A 19,858-nucleotide genomic window follows, 5' to 3' on the forward strand; every position below is an offset into this window, starting at 1 on the left:
CACAGCCGGCACATCTACTACTGCTTGTAACTCCTAGAGAGCCTGTGGTTAATTTACCTGCCGTCTTTCTGTCTTCTAAGCTTTGGGAAGAGCATCAGAGTTGCTTGGGCTGGACTCAATGCAGCTTGCAGAAGTTCTTACCCATAAATCTATGCTCCTCAGGGGAGAGGAGATCTCCACACCACTGACTGTGGAACAGGTAAGTGATTCGGTTGAGAGAACTTGTGTTTCACAAATGTTGACTTCATTAAACAGTTAGCTTATATAGTAGAAGTGAGACATTAAAAGCTTGGGTTTTAAAAAGTTGTTATAATTCATTATTCTTGTAAACCTCATGTTGCCCGTTTACCCTCACAATATTACCTAATGAAGGCTACGTGTACAAACCTGTGTTCCCTTTGCAGGCGGTAGATTCCAGGGATTCAATGGCCATGGCACTTTATTCCCAATGCTTTTCTTGGATCATAAAAAAACTCAACAGCAGGATAAAAGGCAAGGAAGACTTCAAGTCTATAGGAATCCTGGATATATTTGGATTTGAAAACTTTGAGGTAGGTATTTTGAAAAGTTTAATTGAATTTAATGTCATTGAAGGATTCATATTGAAGATTGGCTGTACAATGGCTTTTCATGAATATTTCTTTCTTTTACTAATTACATTGTAAATGAAATAGTGTTGATTGTACTAGTGTAACTGTAAACACTCTGACAGCTGGCTCTGCTTCAGTTCTGTTAACTCTAGTGCCTACTCATATGCTATAATTGACTTGCACTGGGGTCACTGATAATGAAGCCAGTCATACCTTGAAAATTTAGATCAAACTAGACTTGACCTGCCATATGTCTGTTTACAGGTTAATCGCTTTGAGCAATTCAGTATAAACTATGCAAATGAAAAACTTCAGGAATACTTCAACAAGCACATTTTTTCCTTGGAGCAACTGGAATATAATAAGTAAGTTGTACAGTTACATTTATTACTGAAATAAATAGATTCGCCTTCTGATTTAACTGGCAGGGGGAGCTAACAACTGTGGTACAGTGCCCAGTGAAATCTAAACTACATTTTAATATAGGGGTAATCACACTGTTTCCAAAACCTCCCTGAATTTATACAGCAGTGTTAAAAATAATTGACAATGTTAAACCAGAATTGTCTGTTATATGTAAAATACTCAATTTAAAGATATAATTTGTGCTGAGTGGTTAGAAATGCTAGAGCTTTAGTAGCACTGTATGAATACCCAATGAAATCAGTAAATAAATCCAGTTGACTCATTGCTGGTCTCAGCATTCCTGTCAGGACTTTTCACATCATCCTATCGTTCACTAGAAACCAGAAGTAGCATTTCCTCAAGGGAATAAATGAGCTGCAAAGCCACCCTAAAGAGAAAGGCCAACAGCAGGCAGGTGTTTTAATAGACAGAGAATACATCATTTTACTGAAAATAAGGCAATGAAAAAAAACAACAACAAAAAAAAAAACGTATAAGTAGATTTTCTAGGCATTTTTTGGGTGGCCCTAAAAAGGGGGGAGTGATTTAATACACCGGTCGACGTATGTGCCACAACACAATTTATTTTTTCAGGATCTACAACATTCAGGTCATGTTGCTGGGTAGAAACACAAAACCACTGGTCTAATTAAAAGTTTTAATTAGTTATCTCAATACGATTAGTCATTTTGAATGTTAAATGCAAGCTTTCAGACTCTTGACTGACCTCCTCTCAACCCAGATGCGTGTACGTGGAGAAATATATAGCTACTGTTGTGTAACACAGTAGCTGTCCATCTATATGAATTAACTTATTCCCACCCTCCTGAGGCATTGATTTGTCAACATTCAGACTGAACCCGCCCCTGGGATCCGTAGCAAACAGCTGTTGATTAGAAAGTCGAGTAAACTTATTAAATCTGCCGTTCGTTGTAACTGCAATGCAATATTATAATGCAGGTGTCTGTTACCTTGTTTCCATGAACCTGCAACACCATGCTGGCATTGTTCTGTCACTGTTATGAAAGAGTGCCACATTGTTTCCACGATTTTTGTAAAAACCCATACCGTGCCCTGGTGTGTCAGCACAATTATTATTTTATTATTATTTATTTCTTAGCAGACGCCCTTATCCAGGACGACTTACAATTATTACAAGATATCACATTATTTTTACATACAATTACCCATTTATACAGTTGGGTTTTAACTGGAGCAATCTAGGTGAAGTACCTTGCTCAAGGGTACAGCAGCAGTGTCCCCATCTGGGATTGAACCCACAACCCTCCCGTCAAGAGTCCAGAGCCCTAACCACTACTCCACACTGCTGCCCTAACCACTACTCCACACTGCTGCCATGCCAGCGTCCTTTCATACCTGATATTGGCACGGCACGGCACGGTGTGTGCAAAAATGTGTAACGAAACGGAAGAAATGTCGGAAAACAAACAAAGTACTCTGTGGGAGGATTTTAAAATTAAAATGTTGATAAAAACATGTTGAGAATATAAAAACACCTATTAAAATACCTGCCTGCTGTTGGCCTTTCTCTTTAGGGTGGCTTTGCAGCTCATTTATTCCCTTGAGGAAATGCTACTTCTGGTTTCTAGTGAACAATAATGAAGAGGATGATGTGAAAAAAGAAACTCATTTTGGCCATTCACAAAGCTTGTATTGAAATGGAAGAGAGATAGAGGGACAGTTACAGATTTGCAGCAGCTGAAAAATATTATTTGTAGATTTGCTTGCTTTTAATAATAGCTGATAAGTTTGCTATCACGCAATACTGTCTGTGAGACTGCTGCCTTTTATGTAAATAGTTTATTGATATTTTTATTCTGCTTTCAGTCGTTTTCATTTTTTGTTCATGAAGTTAATTAATTCTTACATTTTCTGTAAATAAGCTCAATAATTAAATTTACACAAAATGTTATTGTTTATGCAAAACCAGTGTGAATTACAATAAAACTTTATATAACTTAATATTGTTCTTTGTGATAATGTAAATCTTCTATAGCGGGCTTCACTTTGTCTTTTTCAATTTTTTTTCCTGTAAGTGTTTTTAATATATATATATAAAAAAATTAAACCATCGCTTAAAAAACAAAACAAAAAAAAGATTCAGCCTATCCATCTTGACGCGTCTTCGATACCATGTGTTACCATGGTTACCATTGTACGTATTGCGTCATTTCTGTTATCTACATAGATTTATATGTTTCGTGGGGACAACTTGGCATGCTTCCATTACTGTGCTGTTTAAGTACCGTGCTGACATGGTATGGAAATAGTAATCATGGAAACACAACAGGTTTGAAATTGCGAGTTGTTGAATTTGCCGAAAAGCATGGCAATCGCAATGCTGAAAAACGAGTACATGACTGGAAACGAAACAGACAAATTTAAATATGGCAAAAGAAAATAGGTTAATACAGATGTGATGTAGGATGTATAACTTGATTTTACTTACAGGTGCACTGTGTTAATTATTACTTTTTAAAGCAATTAAAGTACCGTCTGTAGTAGTAACAGTAGTGTTTCTACTGGTATGTACAGTTGTAGTGTTATATCTACAGTATATGTTGGTGTATTTTGACATTGCACTTAAATTTACTTGAACCAAATATTTAAAAAAATGGAATAGCGTTTCTATTAGCGGTTTAACTAAAAACAAAAAACATGACTGTCAGATTATTAATGGAATAAAATGTTGCAAACAAGGGTTATTTCGAAACTAAATCCGTGTATTTTTCTTTATATATTGGTGCTGAGCATGTAGCTAAAAAATCAATTGTAAAAAAAATATTTTAAACACAAAAAAGGTGTTTTCCTAAAATTAGTCTCAAAAAGCGGGGAGTGTCTTTTACGCCTGTGCAACCTATAAAACGATTTTTACGGTAATCAAGGTCAGCAGTTTTTCCTCAGTATTTTCTGTTAATTTTATCGGTTAACATTTTAAATGTAGTAACTTTTTTTTTTCAATTGTCCTACCTTTTTATTAATTCAGTTTACACATTAAGTGTGTGAAAGAAAAACAGTCATACTGATGCAGCTTGTAGCAACAATGTAGCAATTGCAACCAGCGAATTACAAGGCAATTGCAGAAGTGAAGCTTAAGCAGGAGTTAAAGGTGACACTAATAATCAAATTAGTCTCACTCTGTCACCTACCTCCTACTACTGTTTTAGACATAATACATTCAAGCATTTAGTTTTACAGATTATATTGCCACTATTACAGACAGCATTACTAAGAAATGGGTCTACTTTCTTTTCTGAGAAATCTAAGAAATCAACGTGTATCACTAGTATGGCATACATGTATTGTGTGATTTAATTCTTGATTACTGCAGGGCATCACATCTGACAGTTGCTTTTCGGTCCTAATATAACCCTGCTGAATTCGGTCATTGTCTGCTTAATTCATCGTGGCATGTTATAAATGTCAAAGTAAAGCATTATATGCCTGTGATATGACTGTTCTTTAAATCTTCATACACTGAGGCCAGTATGATTTGATTGATGAGAGTCCCACAAGATGGAACTGAAAGGTCCTTGTGTTTAGCAATAGCTACTGAGTAGCCCATTGCAATACTATTACAATAATTTAAAGAGCAGACACCCAGAGGAAAATAACAAGAATAATTTAAATAAGCTAATTTTAAATTCTCCCAAGGACATACTGTACGATAGTATTGTGTTTTTTGACCACCCCACATTTTTATAAATGTTGTAAATGTTAAATAAATATAAGTGGAAAAGTGCACTGTGGGTAAGCATGCCAGAAAAATGGTACACTTAAATACAGTAGTCATAAAAGCTCTAGTTGTATTTTTGTAAAATAAATCAGTAAGGCAACATGGAAGGGTTCTGTAGCCATCCAGCTGAAACAAAGGCTGTCTGTAATGAACAGCACGAGTTCTGTTAATAAAAACTATACATTCTGCTTCTTTCACCAGGGAAGGTTTGGTATGGGAAGATATAAACTGGATGGATAATGGGGAGTGTCTGGACCTAATCGAAAAGGTAAATCATAAAATCCTGATGAAACTCAATCAAGTACACACACATTTTAGGTTTTTGCCATAATCTAGCAATATCACTTTTAAATTAAAATAGGGTTTCTAATGCTGTCACTGTCACTTCTAAACTAAAACTGTGATGTGCTGCAAAAAAAAAGATCACAGTAATATAAAGACATTTCTGTTTGTATTTACGTAGAAACTGGGACTACTGGCCCTTATTAATGAAGAGAGTCACTTTCCTAAGGCAACTGACAGTACTTTGCTGGCAAAACTGCACTGTCAGCATTCGGTAGGTGGTTGTTTTTTTTTGTATGCAATAGCAATATATCCTTATGTTATTGCACAGCATATGAAAGTGCTTGTGCATCAACCCTCAACAGTTAAAGAACATGGAGTCTATTTATTCTAAACCGAAGAGGATTTCATTACTGCTGTTAAGATCACTAAACAAGTATTTTGTTTAAAAAGTTTAGGAAAACCAATAATCATACTCTATGTGATTGTGTGTCCAGTGTATTTTTGGATTACTAACTTGGGTACTGAAAGAGTAAATCTGTTATATAGTACAGGATGTGCAGGTTATGCTGAAAGAGCAAGACAGTGAATGTCTGTCCTTAGCAAGCACGATTGGATCTGTGAATCGGTGTAATGCAATACTTTATCGCAGAGTTAAAACAGTTTAATCAATTTGAAAGGTCATGCATTTTACAAGAGCAAATGTTTTTTATTTAATCATTTTATTTGTCTTCTTAGCAAAATCCCTTCTATGTGAAGCCCCGGGTTGCTGTGCACAATTTTGGAGTGAAACACTACGCTGGAGAGGTATTTTAGTCTTGTTTTTAAAATTGTGCAGACTGCTCGTGGAAAAGAACATTACCGGTTCTTGGGTAAATAGAGCCTGACTGACAGAGACAGTTCTATTTTATGAGAATGGTTAGAATGTATACTGTGTGTGTGTGTGTGTGCGTGTTTGTGTCAGTGGGTGTGTGTGTGTTTAGTTACATTTTGACCCCCTGCTGCATGTCGCATCACCTTTTTGTTCTTCCGTTTTAAGCTGTTTGGAAGTCAAGTCAGTTAGGCTATCATTGGATACACTGTGTTAAATGTATTTTTAATATAACTTTATAAATATGCTTGCTTATGAAAGCGAAAAATAAGCTGTGGTGTATAACTAATGTGATACCGCTTCTCTGTTTAGGTGTTATATGACGTGAGGGGCATTCTTGAGAAGAACAGAGATACATTCAGGGAAGACGTTCTTAATTTACTGCAGGAAAGCAGGTCTGTATATTCTTGCGTTCTTTCAGTCACAATATTCTGTTACATACAGTCTGAAGTATTTTTCCCAACACTGGAGATGTGAATGTTATACTCTACCCGCTAATAAGTATGCGGCCAAATGAATAAATGCTGAACTACGACCAATTTGGTGTTACATAAAAGTGTCAAAAACTACTGTTAATAGATCAGAAAAGTTGTCTTCAACAAAATAAAAAACGATTTTAAGACAACAGTGTTAAAGTTCAATGAAATCAAAACCGCTGTACTTTAGAGAAAAATTGAGGTTTACCAACTGAGGCTAGATCAATAAATCTTTCCTTTTCAAGGCCTGCAATATTGTCAGGACACATTGTCTGAGGTGATTGGTATTGATTGAATTCTTCATCTCCTCAAATGTTCTAGGCTGGATTTTGTCTATGACCTGTTTGAGCATGTTTCATGTTGGAACAATCAAGATACACTGAAATGTGGATCCAAACATCGGAAACCAACTGTGAGCTCACAGTTCAAGGTCAGTCATGCTGTGGGACAGGAAATTGAATTAGCCAAAGGGGAGCTCAAAGTCAAACCCATCACGTTACACTGAAATAACATATTGAATGTATTTTACATGTGAAAGTGATCAAAGAATGGATAGATGTTCAACTGAGCGGCAAGAAAGTATGCCGGAAAGACACAGTATGAAAGGGTTCACTAAATATTATGGGTGATGTTTCAGTACATATCTAATCCAAGATATTACTCATGTAACAAATGATATCTGAATAGTAGATAACCTTTGTGTGTTTTTCTGCTTGCCATGACTTGAATACCATTAACCGTGTTCCTATTCCCCTCCCATACTGTAATTCAGAATGTCAGAGTGTATTGATTTTGTGGTGAGTGAGTTGTACAAGCTCTGGCATGCACACATGTTAATAGTGTCATGCATGCCAGTATTTGTCCCCACAGTTTGAATTCACCTAAATTCTCATAGAAAATGAACATAAGTTAGACGGTAAGCAGAATGCATCAGCAAGCTAAAATGAAATATTTAGGTTCAGATATACCTGAGATGACTGATGGTACTGATATAGCACTCATAATGTGATGTGAGCTTTTTATATGACTTCAGAACTGTAGAGAAAATTCAACCTGAAAATCTAAACAAAGGACCAGTATGTATTAATGGCAGTATTTCAGGCGCTGTAAGGCACATTTATGCTACTCCATAAATGTCATTTAAATACACCATTGTTTTCCATTCTAGAATTCCCTGCATTCCCTGATGGCCACTCTAAGCACATCAAATCCTTTCTTTGTCCGCTGCATCAAACCAAATACCCAGAAGGTAAGACTGGACTGCAAACCAACGGCTCTACAGTTTCACTCATTAACTCAAGTTTCTCAGACATGCACGCTTAGTTGGTTCTTTTCTGTCTTGGTAATGTATGTTAAAAAGAAAATCATATGTTCTGCTTGTTTATGCAAGAAACATAAATGAATGCAAAAAGCAAAGCAAACCTGAAACTCACAAAAGTGAGTACATTTATTTAAAATCCACTAACCAAGTTCTGAAAATAACCACCTTGGTGTCAATGGTTTAGTTTGAGGTGAACAGCTCTTTCTTTGAAATATCAAGGAAAGCATATGGATATTTAAAATGATTATTTTTTAAATCAAATGTGATAGATATTTGACAGCTGGTCATTGATTCATTTACCTGACGATATCCATAAATATTAGCACCAATGTATTTTACTTTGTCTGAGCTACATAACAAATGTAATGTAGATAACAAAATGCATATTGAATCAATCCATGAGAACAGTTGTGTTAAAGTATGTGAAAGAACTGAAATATTATATAATATTTAAATACTGCCTTATATTATACTGATATATGGCTATCTCTAACTGCCTGTCGTGTGCATATTTTGAAGGTGAGGTGCTGGGTGAGCACACGCATGTGAATCCCAGAAATGCATATTATCTGTCATTTTAATAGGCTATATCCAGCTATATTTGGTGCCTGAATTGTTTTATTTAAATTAATGCATGGCAGCAGAGGGATTGATTAATGACTGTGGGAGAATGCATAGTTTACCAAGCAATCCTCTTTTTTCCCGTTGTGAAACAGAACAGGGAGGTAGCACAGGCTTGTCAAGAGATTAAAGGGGTGTGGCGACTAGTTATATTCCCATAAGTGTTGCTTCATGTGAAGAGGACAAACAAACCATATTCCCCTTGACTAAAGTGGGGGATTTAATCAGAAAACAGTAGATATGAGTCACTCTGAGGCATTCTCATAGAGACACAGTGCAGTGCTTGATAATTTCAGATCAACTACTAGCTCAAAAAATCTGTGTCTCAGGTCCCTGAAATGGGGTGTTCTGCTCAGAGTAGCTGCTGTATCGTGACATTTTGATTATCTAATGTGGCAGGGATTCCACTTGGGAAATGTGATCATTTGTAATTACTATTTGCCCTATAAATGTCATTTTGCTGTCAAGGAACAGAAGGAAACAGATACAGTACTGTTTCTGAAGTAAACATGTTAAGTATCCTGTGGTGCAGGGAAGGCACCAGTGCTGTTATGGGACAGATGGCCCCATGGCCCAGCATATTTGCATAGATTGTGTATATAGATGTATTTATATAGAAACTCTTTTTTTAAAATTTTGGATAGTATAGATTGTATGTCACTTGAAAAAATACAAACATAGATGTTCTGGCACTGTGCTGAAAAAAGTCTGAACCCTGCCAATAACAGATTTCAAAGGCTTGCTAACAAGTGCAGCATACAAAGATGTCTGATGTCATCTGCCTAAACTTGTCGTGACTCATGTGTATCAACTCAGAATAGCAAAACCAAGCAAAGGATTACTTTAATATTGTACAAGTAGAATTCTGCTTGTGGGAACTGAGCAGTTAACCACTTCGGATGCTTAAATCCATGATTTATTAAAATAATCATGAATTAAAAAAAAAAAAGAAAAGCACACTCTTGTGCATTTAGTAAGTGGAACCCCTACCACCTTCTATTAATTTACTATTGAATGCCCAATGTGACTGAATGTACAGCACGAAAGTACAGCCTTTGATTATCAAACCTGAAACTTGAAAGGCATCCCTACAGATACTCCCTGTCTGAAGTGCTAGTCCCTCTTTATACTTGATCACCTGCATTCTTTTGTGCTAAAGACTATAATTTGAAAAAAATGTGTGAATGTATTTTAATTGCTGTGATCAAGACGGCAATTAAACAGTAATAACAGTTTTTGTTAGTGGCCACCTGTAGAAGAAAGAATAGAAGGTGACTAAAAACCTGCCCCCATTTCAGAATACCTTTTGTAAAAGTTATACCAGTCATTGTTTAATTGAATATATGCCATTTTAAAATGGGGAGAGGTAGGAGACAATTATTACCACATTTAAACCTGTCATAAAGAACACGTGGCTGCTTTCCAACAAGTCATCTTAAGGATGGCGCCATCAGTTGGCAGCCTTCCTGTGACTTCAGTTATAGATTACCCAGAATTCCATTTGGGTTGTACATTGGTTTTCACCCCTTCACCCCTTAACCATTTCTGGTGTGGTTTTGCACTAAAATTGCACTAGCCTTGCACTTAAGCTGGGAGACCAAGCTTAACTGTAAAAATGTTTAAATTCTTGATGAGCAGCTTGTCGGATTAGTCTTCAGTTGCTTAGTATTACACACACCCCAACTCTTCCCCCCCCCCCCCCCCCCCCCCCACACCTCCCCCATTATCACAGAGCTAAGCCTCGCTAGGCATGACTTCTTTTGAGTAGGAGCAGGAATGAATTCAAGTAGAGCAGCCAAAGTGAGATCACATGAAATACTTGAAAAACTAGTGTGCAACAGAAGAGATATACTGAACTAAACCACAAACGCACAGGCTGGAAACATGGGTGACAACTGAAAACCAGAGGTAGGTTTCAACAACTTTATATAAAGTTTAAGAGATCTCTAGTAGCCTGAGATTTTATGTGATAAAATAATTGTCCAAAAAAATCTTTCACTTGTCATTTTCTGACTTGGGTTGGCAGGTAATATGATGCAATTTGAAAAGGATTACTTTTTATATAAATAGTTTCAGAACTAAATATATGGTAATAGAATAATTACCCTTTACTGCATACCAAATAAGCTCTGCATACAATAAAATCCAGGCTTGTGTTGAGATGTGTTTGCCGAATACAGAGCTGGTGGATGAAGGATGAGTCGGTAGTGTATTGTTTAGTGGAGTCAAAAAGGAATGTGTGTGTGTGTTAAACTTAGAAACTATGGGAGGCAAACTTAAGATCATAGTCTTTCGGTAGAATTACAGGCACCTCAGTGAACATTATTGCTCACATACATTCTATGAATATGCTTTGGCTGAAAGTACAGTATGAGTAATAGCTGTCATACAGTATTTGGGCAGGCGAGGTAGTTGAGCATGTTGAAGCTTGCTAGTCTCTGAATGACCGGGAGAGACAGGCTGATGCTTTCTTTTTAGTCTTGATGATTCACACTGAGAATGAAGAGATAGAGACAGTATGGAAAACGAGTTTCAAAAAAGGATTTTATATTTGGGTCAGTGAAGAAAGCCAACCTTGCTTAGTTTGCTATCCAGTACTAACATCTGTATCGGCTGTGTTTGGGAGAATGCATAAGGTCAGTTCTTTTTTATATCATTCTTGTCTATATACAATCAAATACTGGAACTCTACCAAGTTGGTTGTGGTTTTAAACTGGCAGGATACAAGTACAGCAGCAGTACAGAAGAGTCATTAACAATTTTTAAGAGTAAGTAGCAGGGTTCTGAAAAATACAGTGTTACACATCCCCACGTGTTGCTACAACTGTTTAAATAATGTACCTGTAATTTATCTTTTCATTGTTAACCTGACAACTTTTTACACTTAAAACTTTAAAGTCTGATTCAAAGCTCTTTTCAAAATGGCCACACTAGTGCACTGATAGTGTCAGCATTATTGCCCACATTGTCAAGCAGGTAGCACAGCGTCAACGATCTGATGATGACCCCCACTACTTACTCTTTAACTTGTATTACATATGTACATGTTTTTATAGACTATTATAAATAGCTGTAATGCTTCAAGAAACTTGGTTATATTTAATGCAACAGGCCTCTTTTCTCTCATGTGACATTTTCAGCAGTGTGGTCTATAGATCTGGAGAATCTATAAGAAAACTAATGCTAAAAGTAGCAGATAGATCTTGACTAAATCACTGATAAATGGGCAGTGGAAAGGAGGAATTACAAATGCAAACAAAGTTTCTTTTTTCACACTCAAAATCAGTTTAACAGAGGATGGGAATACTCTGGCCTTTGGATGCTGCCTGACCTCTGGTTACCTAGCAACAAGAAACAGTCCAGGGGAATATTTGGAGGCTTTTCTGATTTACACATATCAAATATTGGCTGTGATCAAGGCTTGGCTCTATTCCCATGGCGACTTCCAGAGTAATGTCCTCCAACGATAATAAGAGAAGGAAGTGTCATTGTGGACACGAGATTGTGCAGCTCACTAACGTTTTGGAATGGTCAGCTTTATTACACATTAAATCTTGAATGGTTAGGGTGTTTACAGATGTAAATTGAAAATATAAAGTATGGCACAGATATGTACAGACATTTCTTTTCACCCAGAAAACATTGCTATACAGGGCACAAATTGCATACAAATCATCAAACAAGGTAGTGTTAGATAGTCATGTAATTTAACCTTTGATAGTCTGCAGTATAAAATACAGTTTAGGCTGTTTGTTGTTAAACCATTAAAATAATGTTCTAGCTTTTTTTTAACTTCTAAATGTTAACCTAAATGTTCTAAATGTTAGTTTATGTTGAAAAAACATATTTATTTCACTGCAATAAACATATATATGTAGTATCACTCTTCCTTCTTTTGCTGTGCATGCTGACTAAAAAAAACATTCAATTAAATGTCTGAGATTTATCAAGACAGAACATTAACCATGAACAGTAAGCCTTCAAGGATTTGTATCATGTTTAATGTGGGACTCAAGTCAGTTTTAAGACATGTATAAGGTTCAGGAAAGATAATGCAGCTACAGTTTGAACACAAACAATCTCTCTCTGTTTGCTGTAATGTCTGTTTTAAAGAACAGACCAGTTGCATGTTACACAAGAGAACATCTACAGGGGTCAGAATAAGGGAACTGTGTACTGTGTGCTGAAATAGATACAAAATGAAAAGCTCGCCAATTGTTTGTCTTGAGGGTGTATTAATTGCTGTTATTAAGGCAAGCATTGACTTTAATGTACGAATGTATGCATCTGTGGCATCATTGCTGCAGGTGCATGTGGTAGTAATGTGACTGGCTATTGTGTCCTACATGAATTAGGCTGTGTTTCAGGCATGTCAGAGTCCTGGTCAATGGAGTAAACAATGGTAACCCTGATCCCAAGTAAGGCTGCTAGACACGGAGTTGGTGGGGAGGACAGTTGTCGCTTAATTACTTTCTAATACCATTAGTTCCTCCCGACAGCGTGATTGATTGGTGGTGGTCCAATGGCAATGGGAGGTGATAACTGAGCTGGCCCTACAAGGGGGAGTATAACGGAACACTCACAGGTGGTGAGGAGGATCTGCAAGGGTCCTCAGCTGGAGTTTGCTAAGGGGCCTAAACCTGTGACACGGTTTGTGCATTTCAGCACTTTAGAAGGAACTAGTTGGCAGTACAGATATCTGATTAAGTATAAAGTATGAGGAGGTTTGCTGATTGCTAAAGTAAAATGTCTTTGGAGATCTATTCTCAAAGCCCTTAGAGTACAAGGGACATGACTGAAATATTTCTTCTTGAAATTCAGGGGGAAAAAAATGTAGTGCTGGAAAAATGCATGATTGATTTAGACTAATGGACATTATTCTTGGAAACAGAAGTCCAAAAATTAAAAATGTATGTCACTCCCTTTTGTGTTGGTTTCCCTGAACACATAATTAGCTCCTCCTCTTTTTTTAAAGCTAAATATTATGTTGTAAATATGATAACACTAGGTACAAAATGTAAGGTAAAACACTAATGCAGACACAATAGTCTTGCCAAAAGAATCTGAAAATGTGGGTACAAACCACAGCTTTTTCACAACTAAACATCCTCAGGTTTGATTCAGTGTAAATGTACCTATGGCTTGTGTGCAAGCACTCTCTCGTGGAGTGGCTTTCGCAGCTGTTTATTGCACTGCAACATGTACAATTTGGCCTGAGGGAAATCGTGCCTCCTACACCATCAATATTGTCAATTTCAGCATTATTCAGCATTACCTCCATCTGTTGTCGCACTTAAATACATGACCAGAAACTTCGCCTTTCATCATGGTTTTGTCTGTGTGTGTATATGTATATGTATATGTATATGTATGTATGTATATGTATGTGTGTATATATGTAAAATTAGTGCTGGGACAAATATCTGAATATTCAAACGAATATTTTTGACATGTATTCGGATACAAAAATCAGATGTTCGTATTCACTACATTTGTTTACTATCTCACCAGAATTTGCACGACAGTTTCAAAAAAATGGCAAATGAAAAAGAGCTCAGTGTGATATGTGAGATTTAATATATAAAAAAACACACAGACTGTTGCCACTGTTTACTGTGAAGAAACGGCAATGGCAAGGAATGAAAAAATATATACTGTATATATATATATATATATATATATATATATATATATATATATATATTCAAAAATTTTTAACAACGTTTAACTTGAAGTGTTATTTGGCATCCTTTGTTTTGTAGTTAATTCACTGTGGTAAAGTAAGTCCTACACAACTTGTTCTTTACTCCTGGGATATTTTTCTATTTTTAACATGTTACATATTGTTAGGTCTTGCTAAAATAAAGGCACACACACAGGGCCACGGCCACACCTCCTGCCCCTGCTGCTATGCTGTCTCTGCCTGCGTTCAGAGCAATATAATGGCTTTTATTACTTTTTTGAAAAATGAACAAATATCCGAACAAATATTTAAATTATGAGCAAATATCCAAACATTAAAATCCTGTGTTCGTCCCAGCATTAAAATATGTACATGGAATACATTTGGTAGCAGGATCACTGAGGGCTTTACTGCTGAGCAATCCTGAAAATACTGTGTTTTTGTTGGCTGCTCTGTGTGTCGTTGTAAAATAACTAGAGTGTATTTGTGTTAATGTATTTATTTATTGTTTGTATATTTATTTTGTTTGTCTAAAGACACACTTACTCTGTTCTGTAAAATAATGAAAGTTCTAACTTTTAGAATTGTATGAGGCTATGAAAGGTCTAGCACACATTGCCCCCCCCCCAAAAAAAAAAAAAAAAAATTGATGCTAAAGATTAAATTAAATTAAAACCCCAAAAAGCTTATGAATATAATATTGCATAGGGATATTATATAGAAAAGTTCAAGTCAAATGGTTTTTTTTTGTTTGTTTTTGCTTTTTATTATTAATTTTCATGACAAATACAAAGGATACATTATACAGTAAATACATCACAATGGGTAAACACCTTCAGCAGACAACCTTTCCTGATATTTTGGTTCTGTTTAGTCTGTTATAAAACATGAAGCCTTGACTTTGGCCTCGCACTTCTGCAGGGTGAATTTTATTGGCTGACCTCCCCCTACACCCTAATTAAATTAGTGTGAAAAATACAGCTGGCATTTCTCTGTGGGTGAGCTGAAATTGCATAGGCAGTCTGAGGCCTTAAACTACTGGCCCACTGCTGCTGCTCTCTACCCTACGGGCCCTACAAGTCACTGCACAAATTAGCCTCGGCATGGGACGCGTTGCCTTAGCAACTGGTCACTCTAAGTGGCAGAATCTGTATTGTTCAGTCAGTGTGGCTTTAGCTCTAAACAGAGCAGATCAGTGTTGTAGTTTGTTCCCCTGTATGAAATTTGAATTGAGCACTGAGTAAAGGGAGGGATGAAGTACACAGTTCATTGCATGGTAAGTGTGTCTGGTATGAAACTAGTCATTTTAATGCAGAACTGTAGCCAATAGTCATTTTAATATGGGAGTCTCTTTCTTTACAGATTAGGATTATTTTGTTTAGCACTACAGAGAAGTTGCTCTGTGATGGTTGCAGAGAACCACATTTATAGGAACTAATAAATTGCACTGTTTTGTTTGATATGCACAAGTTGTGAATTATTATTAGAGGAAAAAAGCACTTAAAATTCTGTAAAACAAGATTGGCAAACAGATAAATATGGCATGTAAGATAATGTAATGAAATCATGAATCAAATTACTTTAGGTATTGTAAAGGTGTTTCAGTATTTGCTTTATAAAACATATTTTGAAGAAGTGTGATGTGTGTTGTTGTTGTTTTTTTTTTATTTTTATTAACGTGAGTACTTTTATACTTAATAAGTTGTTGTTTATTCATATGAATTTGTACGGGGCATTTGTGATGTAGTTATTCTTCAAATTCGAAAGGCCAGTGTTGTTAATACATGAAAAAACTAAAGGTAAGGTTGATGCCAAGCATCTATTGAAAGACAATGCAAAGATTTGGAAAGTAACACTATTGTTGTAATTTATATACAGTATGACCTCCAAGGATTTCTCGCCACAGAAATATAAGAAAATGAATACCTGTATTCTTGGAATCCATGTAAATAGATTTCAGTAAGGGTGCTATAACATGCACATGCTAGCGTAAATTTGCTAAACATTTGAACTAAACACAGATATATAAGCCACTAAACTCATATAATGTTATGTATTTGCTTTACTGTAAACAGTTGTTTTTGGTATATAATGTATAGCTTTGTAATCAGGAATGTTTAGTAATGTAAAGTAAATCAAACAATTTCTGAATGTTAGCTTTATCTTTTGAGTTTTGAAAAATGTATATCATTTATCTGTTAAGTAGAAGTTAGTTTATGCAGTTTACAAAACTTTGCAGCCTTACAGTAGTTATCAAATAGAGATTTAAAAAGATGTACAGTTAGGAAAAAACATGTAAAGGTATTAATGTGTGTAGAGGTTGTTTACTGAGTCAGGTTCGAGAAATCCTTACGTTACTGAGTGAAAGAGACAGAGACACAGTTTACACAGAATGGGCTTTGAAAAAAAGCCATATTTTGTTATACATTTTTTTTGTTTGCAAGGATTAGAGGTGGGATTAAGAATATTCCTCTGTAATCTGTCACATGGAATAAGTATATTTATCCAAAACACTTTGTATTAAGTGATGGTAACAATTTAATTGACTCTGTCTCATTCTGTGATAGAAAATAAAACATTTAATAGATAAAAGATATTTTTGTTTTCCTGAAAGCTGTAACTTATTCTTTTGAGACTATGGAAAGGTGACAGTAACTGACAGCAAGAGTTGGTTTTCTCCTGGGAGTAGCATACCCCCCCCCCAGACAAAGGTCCTCTGTCATCCTGATTCAAATGCCAAATCCCTTTGTTTGCCTGAGTGATCGCATAACGTAGGAATCAAAATATGAATGGAAAGAATGCAACAATTGCAACCATTTCAAAAGGCAGCTTTCTGACAGACTGTTTTATGGTGGCAATCATTGGACATTATGTGCACAACAGTTATGCAAATTCCATATCTGGCCTTTAATTCCAGACAGCTACTTAATGTAGGCTACTTATTGTGTATGACTCTTCAAGTCCATGTTTAAATGTCATGTACTGTACTGGGTTATACAGAGACAAATCTGTGGCTGTCTTGCAGTAACAGTACCCTACTTCTTTAAATTCGCCCAACAGAAAAAAGGGGGTATTCTATCGCAAACGCCCACCAGGGTTAATATTCTTTTGCACCCAGATCTGTAAGGCCACAAACCAAACTTATGGCCCCACGATAATACATTGCCCCATTGTAATGTGCACGCACATCATGGTTTTGGCTGGTCAAATGCGATGTGCTAAATTAGGGAAGAGGTAATAAAGTAATCCTGGTTTGGACAAAATACAATCAATAAGATTAGTCCCCACTGCCCGACTGTGAACAAGGCCTCTTTTGAAATTAAAATATAAGTTTAAATGACAAACCCATGAAAATGATATACGTTTGTTACAATAAAAGACATAAATGGATTGACAGACGTGTTTTTTTTTTTTTTGTAATATTATTTAGATGCCAGACCAGTTTGACCAATCAGTGGTACTAAACCAATTGAGGTATTCTGGAATGCTGGAGACCGTGAGGATACGACGGGCTGGATTTCCTGTCCGGAGAAACTTCCTAGACTTTTACACAAGGTAATTTATTTCATTTAAACCCTTTGACTTGAAGTGTCACCAGAAAAGAGAGACACTTTCACAACACAATCCCTGAATACTAGCAAAGACCACTGCCTTCTCTTAGTGTGTTTTCTATAGGGAAAGGATTACGTTTATCGATTTGAAGGCCACATTACCTTAAGTCTGAAAACTAATTGAAAATTTTGGATGGATAATCAATCTGCCTTGCACCAGTCAATGTTCTTTTCAACACGTATGTTGGGATAGACCTTACAATCTTCAGTCAGGTATTCAAAAATGTTCACTGCTGTTTTAATAATAAGGGTTTTTAATGTTTAAAAAAAATTGATGAGGAGCTGATGAGCTCAAGTTAGGGCGCAATGCTTTCATGTTCAAACTTTAGTGTAAAAGCCTTTATAACAAACCGCATATAGAGACACATTGTATCCATTATTTTTACTGCCAGTTCCTAAGTGACTAGCCAGGGAGTAAGTGGACAAGTTAAAGTTCACCAGACAGAATATTCTGGCTTTAACAGCTTATGAGGGCACCTACATGTTAAAATGACATACTTCTGCACTCAATTTTAGATACAAAGTATTGATGAAAAACATGACAGTTCCTGAAGATGTGAAGGAGAAATGTAGAAGTCTGCTTCATACATATGACAGCACAAGTGCTGAGTGGCAACTAGGGAAGACAAAGGTAAGTGTATCTCTGGGTTTCTTGCAAGTGAAATAGAAGAACATAGGCAAGTATGGTCACCAATACAAGAAGCTGGATACGGTGGAAGGATCCACACATAATTGTATTATACCCTCTTTCATCATTTCATGTATAATTGTACCATATTAAGTTAACTATCTATTCTACACTGTATGGCGTTAGTAAGCTTAAAAGCCATTATGCTTTTGTTTTATAATATGTATTTTGTGTTTGTGTTACCTGGTGATATCCAGTTAATGTGTGCTGGTGTTACTTACATTTAAAAGAACACCCATTTGGTCCTTGGTGGTGAATTTACTTTAGACTTTCTGTAGACCATTGTGTAGACTCTGCAAAATGTACTTATGCAGAACAGCCTAAGAAAGGCATATGTCCCAGTTTACTCTAATTAAAACTGACAGGAGTCACAATGGACCGTGTGACACAGCTGGAGGTGCTTGCCAAGTAGGGGACCATGCTAATAAAATCAATTGTATTCTAACCAGATAACAGCGGGGAGTATAGATAATGGAATCATTAATTATATTATAAAACAGAGTGTTTCATTCCCTGAAAAGATTAATGTATAAGTTAACTCTATTTTACTCAATGAACATGTTAATAGTATATGCATACAGTATAATATAGTTAGCCTGATCCTGATCAATTTGAATTATTTTAGGCTTGCAATTGATAACAAAAACAATTTAAAAAATAACAAAAGACAAGCGTTATACACACAAAAATGTCATATTTCCATCAGACAGCCGACCAGAAGTGTTGACAGCTTCTTAAGGAATTAATTTGTGATAGGACAGGATAGTTTTCATCACAGTTTCGATCCTAATTACTTTCTAACAGAAACACATTTGAGACACATATCCATACTGCTGCTTCAGTTATCACTTTCACTGCATCAGACAATTCCATTTGTGTCCTGTCATCTAGAACTGAAAATCTGCTTAACCCTTGCAGCAATAAGGAAAATCTTTACTATCAACTAGAAACAGCTGTGTGCCTGAGAGCAAAGAACCATCAGAAGCTGACAGTTCAGGCTGCTTTCAACAGCGGTTGACAGATCACACGTTGTTACTTCAACCAGGCATGCATCAAAACGTACATGATAAGAGACAAACAGATTTATTTATTTTTTATTTAACTCCAGGTCTTTCTTCGGGAATCCCTCGAACACAAGCTGGAAAAACAGCGTGAAGTTGAAGTTTACAAAGCAGCCATGATCATCCAAGCTCGTATAATGGGTTACATGGCAAGGTAAGTAGAAATATTAATGAATTAAGCTTTAATGGCTTTCTTCATCCACCTATTCAAGCAATAAAATTATGCAGAAAAATAAGATAATTACACATTTAGACTTAATTGCTATCAAAAACATTTACCCCCGTTGTACTGCAGCCTTACATTTATATTTGTATGGTGTATATATTTGTGCAACAATTTTTGAAATGTACAGCTTTGAAAAACTTTGTTGTATTCAATATCCTATTTTTTATCTTGGTCTCATTTTGGAATTTGCCTTGCATTCTGTTGCTGTATACCCACAGACAGTCTACTCAACCAACGTGCATTTCCATTATATTTGTTAAAAAGGG

General features: G+C 36.0%; 1 protein-coding gene across 2 annotated transcripts in view; it reads left to right on the top strand.

The window, feature by feature from the left end:
- Positions 1-19,858, top strand: part of LOC117400356 (unconventional myosin-X-like) — a 101,986-nt gene that overhangs the window by 65,552 nt on the left and 16,576 nt on the right. For both annotated transcript variants that reach the window (XM_059023103.1, XM_059023104.1), the window contains 12 exons: positions 81-199; positions 405-551; positions 855-955; positions 4,954-5,020; positions 5,216-5,308; positions 5,773-5,841; positions 6,218-6,300; positions 6,703-6,811; positions 7,550-7,630; positions 17,437-17,561; positions 18,134-18,248; positions 19,414-19,520. In XM_059023103.1, the coding sequence (XP_058879086.1) occupies positions 81-199; positions 405-551; positions 855-955; positions 4,954-5,020; positions 5,216-5,308; positions 5,773-5,841; positions 6,218-6,300; positions 6,703-6,811; positions 7,550-7,630; positions 17,437-17,561; positions 18,134-18,248; positions 19,414-19,520 (1,216 nt within the window). The remainder of the gene's footprint in view (positions 1-80; positions 200-404; positions 552-854; positions 956-4,953; positions 5,021-5,215; positions 5,309-5,772; positions 5,842-6,217; positions 6,301-6,702; positions 6,812-7,549; positions 7,631-17,436; positions 17,562-18,133; positions 18,249-19,413; positions 19,521-19,858) is intronic.

Source organism: Acipenser ruthenus, chromosome 4 (assembly GCF_902713425.1).
Source record: "Acipenser ruthenus chromosome 4, fAciRut3.2 maternal haplotype, whole genome shotgun sequence".
Taxonomy (NCBI): domain Eukaryota; kingdom Metazoa; phylum Chordata; class Actinopteri; order Acipenseriformes; family Acipenseridae; genus Acipenser; species Acipenser ruthenus.